This window comes from Mus caroli, chromosome 4 (genome assembly GCF_900094665.2).
Source record: "Mus caroli chromosome 4, CAROLI_EIJ_v1.1, whole genome shotgun sequence".
In the NCBI taxonomy this organism is placed as follows: domain Eukaryota; kingdom Metazoa; phylum Chordata; class Mammalia; order Rodentia; family Muridae; genus Mus; species Mus caroli.
This window is the reverse complement of record NC_034573.1, coordinates 93,656,500-93,662,499: the sequence shown is the minus strand read 5'-3', so window position 1 is coordinate 93,662,499 and position 6,000 is coordinate 93,656,500. Positions and strand designations below refer to the sequence as shown.

The window sequence follows — 6,000 nt, the reverse complement described above, 5'->3', positions numbered from 1 at the left end:
AGACAGGCGTCCAGGATCATAATGCATCGGGGAAAGAGCGGTGGGAAACTCCCAGATTTAAGGAGGGTTCTTCCTCATTGCTAATCGCATAGCATTTAATGGTATTTAAACCGTGAACATTAATGATCTATGCAAACATGATATAAAGCTAATATAGTTCTATCATCTCAAAATGTATGTGACAGCCACATAATATCCTCTTAATTATTGTCATTATATACTGTAGTTCACACAATATCTACAAATGTGGAATGAGGCAAAAACAAAACAAAACAAAAAAAACAAAACAGGTCACAGCAACATGTCTCACATTCCAATCTTAAATAGGACAAGCACATACTGGGTCAGACATCATTGTATAATACGTTAATAAATAACACCTAGGTTGTTATGTTTACTTTGAAGAGTTTACAACTGTATATTTTAAAGAGAACATATTTTTGAGAATTTCACATTATCAGTTAAAGGTAAAATAAATAATAAACTTTTATAATTTAAAAAAAAGAGAGAAGAGGTCTATATAGAATCAAAATTATCTCTGACATGCTGCTTTTTCAATTTAGTTGTCACAAGAATATTAAAACAGAAACAAACAAACAAAATGATTGTCTTTGAAACACAACTTCCGAAAGCTTTTCACAATATTGAATGTGAACCTTTTAAGATTAGCATGATAATCTTTTTGACCACCTGCTTTGTGAATGTGTGTGTGTGCACGTTAGACATACTCATATGCAGGAATGGGTAGATAAATAGATGCCGCACATGTGCTCACCCAGAGACCTAGCGAAGTCCCGGCAGGAGGAGCCGCTTTCCCTGCAAAGTGGGAAGCTCTGAGCACTGGACTGAACTGCAACCAGCTGATGTCAGTCTGGAAAAGTTTCATTCTTGCATAGTTTTCACATGCATCCAACAGCAAACCCAGTGGAGATAATCCCGGGGTGGGAGGGCCCAGATCCACTAGGTGGGTGGGACTCTGACTCCTCAACTGGCAAGCTATCCAATTGGATCTGAAGGCACACCACAGCTCTATCCCCAACCAAACCCTTCTAAATAGTACTCAGTGTTATCTTTTCTGTTTTCCCCCTGGCTTGCAGTCACCAGAATGCCAGGTCTATACAAAGTGTGAATGGGCCAAACTGCTTTACAAACTGTCACCCATGAAGAATGTTTTCTTGGCTAAGCAAAAGAAAGAGCACTGAGCCTCGTGGCAACAATTAGAAGGGGATTTCAAATAGGTTTGGAATTATGGTGGTGGTATCGTTCAAGAGTTTTTCTTCAATCAACGGCAAATTTAAAGGAAAAAGGAGCTGGTACCCCAATGTCCTGACCTGGAGTCAAGATTTGGCATCTTAGGGCTCCTGATTTCTTTAGCTATCATGTGCTTGGGTTATAGCTCATCCAGGAAAAGATAGGGGTAATTCCTCGATTTCTACATAAACCCCTTCCACCGTTAAATCACTTCAATAATTGTTAATGCTCTTGACCAAAAGACACACGCTGAAGAAGCTAAAGGCTTCAGTAAGTTTCCATTAAAAAAATACTTGGTTGGTGATATTCTTGGAGTTTGTGTAAAGCCATTGCTCAAATTATATCTTTAAAAACAAAACAAAACAAAAACCCCACACATACACAATCCCTAAATCAATTCCTTAAAACCATTACATAATCCCATTATCATAATGTCCACTCATAAATCTTAATCTCAGACAGTGAGATGGATGTCATGCCTTCACGTTGGGTGGCCGAGGTCCTATTTCCCCAGGCAAAATGCTGAGTCGGCTTCCCAAAGGACAGGCTGGAATGTCATGACTCTGCAAGGTCAGCTCACTAGAGTTCCTCTTGGTGCTATGGACTTCAAGAAACCAAACGTTCACATTCCTTATCATGAGAAGTGAATTCACGAGGAAATTAACAGTTTAGTATTGGAAATACATTACTAGAATTTTTGGTTCATCTGTGAAAATCTCAGAACTGTGGTACACACTAAGCATTATCACAGGACTGCAGCCAGCATAGAAAAGCTCACAAATTAATACAAGGGCTTTTGGCCTTGGTTTTCAAACTCAGACCAGGCATCATTTAGCTCCATGAAAATCATCTTTGCGTATTGTTCATAGGGTTGCCCAGTTGCCTAAAAAAAAACACAAAACACAATTAGATACCACAGACCAAAATTAAACTAATATTAAATTCACTGAGATTGTGAATGGCAATTAAAATGCTCTTTCATTAAGACATCACTTTTTACAGTCTATCTACATGAGATTAATTACTGCGCACTACCCTGAAAACTCACAGAGGATAACAGAAGCCCAGCAATAAGAAGAAAAGTGGGAGCTTGTTAGGCAGCAGAAGACGCATCTCATGGTTAATGATAGGGCTGTCTTTGTTTGACTGTATTTCAAAACTCCCTCTATCCAATCTATAAAGTGTAGGTCTTTGAGACTCCTTCTAGTAGGGCAGTTTGCCAGTTTCTGTGGGCTCTTACTTCTCTTTTGACTGATTAAAGTTTATGAATTAACGTTTCCCATTAATTATCCTAGTCATAAGGAGCGTGGAGGGATGGACATCAAACATGGATTTCAGACACTTGTTCCCAAAGGCACTGCAATCATGACATCATGTCTCATGTCTGCTACGGCTCAATGAGAGCAGAGTGGTGTACTTCAGTCTGACGTGCGGCTGCAAACTGCAATAAACTTGGCCAGGAGGGAGCTCAAGTTCTGGTCTGTGGAGCTCTTCTGTGCTCTTGTAATTTACTCAAAACCATGAGCATTAATGGCAACACACACTGACATATTAAACATCTTATTGCTCCTCACCAATATCTTTTTTCCAAATGTACCCTAAGGCGTCTCTTGGGTAGACACAATTCCGCCCTCCACAGGGACAATAGCCTTTTCCTTTGAAGTGCTCAGCCTCCATAGTGAATAAAATGTTTGCCCCATTGTTTGTGAAGGATGCTTTGGCTGCTTCCCGACAACCTCGTGCCTTGTGACTATTTGTTTAAATACTTGATTTAAGTAACCCACAGAGTAAGTTTTGTCAAATAAATGTCTTAGTCAATCGGCAAATTGAAAGCATGCCTTTTTATCCTATACTTGTGAACACTGAAAAACAGGGACGGGGCAAGTCTACGACAGGGCAGGTCCTACCCACCTTGTCCGGGTGCACCACTAGCACAGCCCTCCTGTACACCTTCTTCACTTGCTCCGGCGTCACCAGGTCCGCCATGCCCACGGGTTTCCATTTGGTCTCCCCAGCCCACAGCACGGTGTGCATTGTGGAAAGCAGAGCTCTGATGTTTCTCTCTTTGCCTTCTATCCACTCCAGGATCTGCAAACAGGAAAAACCAAAAGGGTTAAGACACTCAAATGCTTTCTGCCTACCAGGACTCTGAAGATCTATACTATTTATCTCTACTGTTGCTAGGAAACTGCTCAAGCAGCCCCCTCTAGCTGGAACACATGCCCACCTTCCCCCTCGTCCTTCTAGTCTGCATCACTGTTCAAAAACTGATCATGAACTTCAGAGTTCACCTCTGTGGTTTGAGCTCATTTCTCCCTGGCTTCCTACAGCTAATTATACACTCCTAACACGAGCTTCATGAGGTCACACCTGGATCTACTTTGCTCCAGCAACTAAATATTCCTTTCATGTAGGCCAACGTTGTGCTAGGATATAGCTCAGTGGTATACCTACCTGCCCTAGGTTTGACTCCTACCACAAAGGGGAAAAAATAGGGCTTGCCCTACCATAAACGTGCCATATATGTCACTCATTATTGAGTATGTGTGTTCACCTTTTCCTGTCCATACTTGGAGCTATTGATGGGAAGGAACGGTTTCTTGGACTGCTTCTTATCACTATATCTCAGTAGCCAAACAGACCTGGCACCGAATAGAGCTCGAAAGGTTTATTAAATAAATTGATCCCTTATATCATTGGTTCAAACTAACAACCTCCATGTTATAAAGAAAATATGTGATTAAATGGAAGCTGTAGTCGTTGGAGTGAGAGTGGCTCCCATAGTCTCATATATTTGAGTTCTTGGCCTCCAGTTGGTGGAAATGGTTGGGAAGGGTTAGGAATTGTGACTTTGTTAGAGAAGGTGGGGTGAGTTTTAAGGTCTTTTTGAAGGAACCTATGTCATTCCTTTGCTACCTCATGCTTGTGGATCAGATCTAAGCTCTCAGCTACTGCTCCAGAGCTGTATGTCATGCCATAAGGCGTATGCCAGTTTGATCTTTATGTACCTCATCTGTGTCCTCATGCCATTCATCTTCAGAGCCACCCTCTGCCTTCAGGCCAATCTGCATCCAGCTGTCCACTCTGGGCCTTCCCTGTGAAGAGCTTATCCCCTCTACCAGTTAACGAACTTGGATTCACTGACTGACAAGTTTCTTTTTCTTTTCTTTCCCCTTTCTTCTTTTATTTCAAGATTTATTTGTTTGTTTTATGTATATGAGTGTCCTATCTTCATGTACATCTGCATACCAGAAGAGAGCATCACATTACATTATAGGTGGTTGTGAACCACCATGTGGTTGCTGGGAATTGAACTCAGGACCTCAGGAACTCAGGTTAAGAGCATTCTCAAGCACTGAGTCATCTCTCCAGGCCCTCTTTTTTCTTTAAAGTACCAAACAAACAAACAACCTTATTCTCCCTTTCCAAAACTGATTCTCACATAGGCTTAGAATCAAAAATAGATGTTTTTATTGTTTCGTTTCGTTTTTTGTTTTAAGAAAAAAATAGACCTTCTTTACTTAGAAGTGGAAGGAGTCTGTAATAGAGGTCAGGGGCTTCACCATCATTAGCTTTCCTGTCCTCAACCTATGTGGACCTCATGCCTAATGTCTTCAGAATGGTAAGCCTGGGTGCAGAAATAGTTCTCTCTTGATCCACAGAGAACTGAAACTCGGTTTCAGTCAACCAAGAACAGAAAGTTCTCAAGGTGGACAGAAAAGACAAAGGGTGAATTGTTCTCACTAAACTCTAATGATTGATACTTACACTCTAAAGGCTTCTTCCGAACTACAGAGTCAAATACCATTGTTCATCTGGTGGGCAAACTCAGCATCATGCACCAGCCTTCCCAAAGTTACTTTGCTACTGAAAAGCATAACTATCTTCAAACAACAGCTTCAGAGACCCACTGTAACACAGTGATTGCCAGTATGAAGTGCCTTCCATAGTTGATAGGATCTGTGTCCTACCCTAGAATCAGTGTTGACTTTTTACCCTCATGGTGGTGAATGGCATTATCGGAGGTAAGGACCCTGAGAAGGTGTTATGATTTAAATTCTTTTCCACCAGCTCATGTTTTGAGCCCCTGTTCACCAGTGGATGGTGTTTGGGAGATTGTGGAACCCATATGGGGCTTAGCTAGTAGAAGTAGCTCCCTAGGAGTGGAGCTTTGAAGGTTCTACCTGCCCACCCTTCTCTGTGTTTCCTGTCTGTTTCCAAGTGAAAAGCCATGCAGCATGCATGCATGGCCATGTCTTTCCTATCACACCAAAACTGAAATCTTCTGAGACCACGGGTCAGAATAAATCTTTCCTTCCTCAAGTTGTATCTATCAAGTATTCAGTCCCTAATGACCAACACAAAGGTAATGAATAGAGAGGTGGTTGGGCACAATGACTTGTCACATGGCTTTGTCCTATAGGATGGTCACTCACCTTTAGTTTTTCAGGATCCATTTCCTTAGCCATCTCCTCCTTTCTCATCTCAGCTATTGTTCGAGGCCCCTTTTTGTCTTTGTGTGCATTGAAGCCTTGACTAGAAAGCAGATCTTCGAAGTCAGCAGCCTTTTGTTTCCCTTCTGCAACGAAATATTTGGAAACCATCACAACTTTTATTCTTAAACAAAATGTCAAGCTGCCACTTCACAGGAGTACAGGAGTGTAGATTTTCCATACATCTGCTCCCTTCGTAGTTGTCTTGTGAGGAACATTAAAGGCTCCGTGTAACAGATGAGGAAAATGGAAGAAT

General features: G+C 41.5%; 1 protein-coding gene across 9 annotated transcripts in view; it reads right to left on the bottom strand.

Moving 5' to 3' along the window:
- Positions 1-70: 70 nt before the first annotated feature.
- The window catches only part of Dnajc6 (DnaJ heat shock protein family (Hsp40) member C6), a 146,583-nt gene continuing 140,653 nt past the window's right edge, over positions 71-6,000 (bottom strand). For all 9 annotated transcript variants that reach the window (XM_029476518.1, XM_029476517.1, XM_029476521.1 and 6 more), the window contains 3 exons: positions 5,688-5,830; positions 3,163-3,339; positions 71-2,134 (listed from right to left, as the gene is read on the bottom strand). In XM_029476518.1, the coding sequence (XP_029332378.1) occupies positions 2,033-2,134; positions 3,163-3,339; positions 5,688-5,830 (422 nt within the window). In that variant the 3' untranslated portion in view covers positions 71-2,032. The remainder of the gene's footprint in view (positions 2,135-3,162; positions 3,340-5,687; positions 5,831-6,000) is intronic.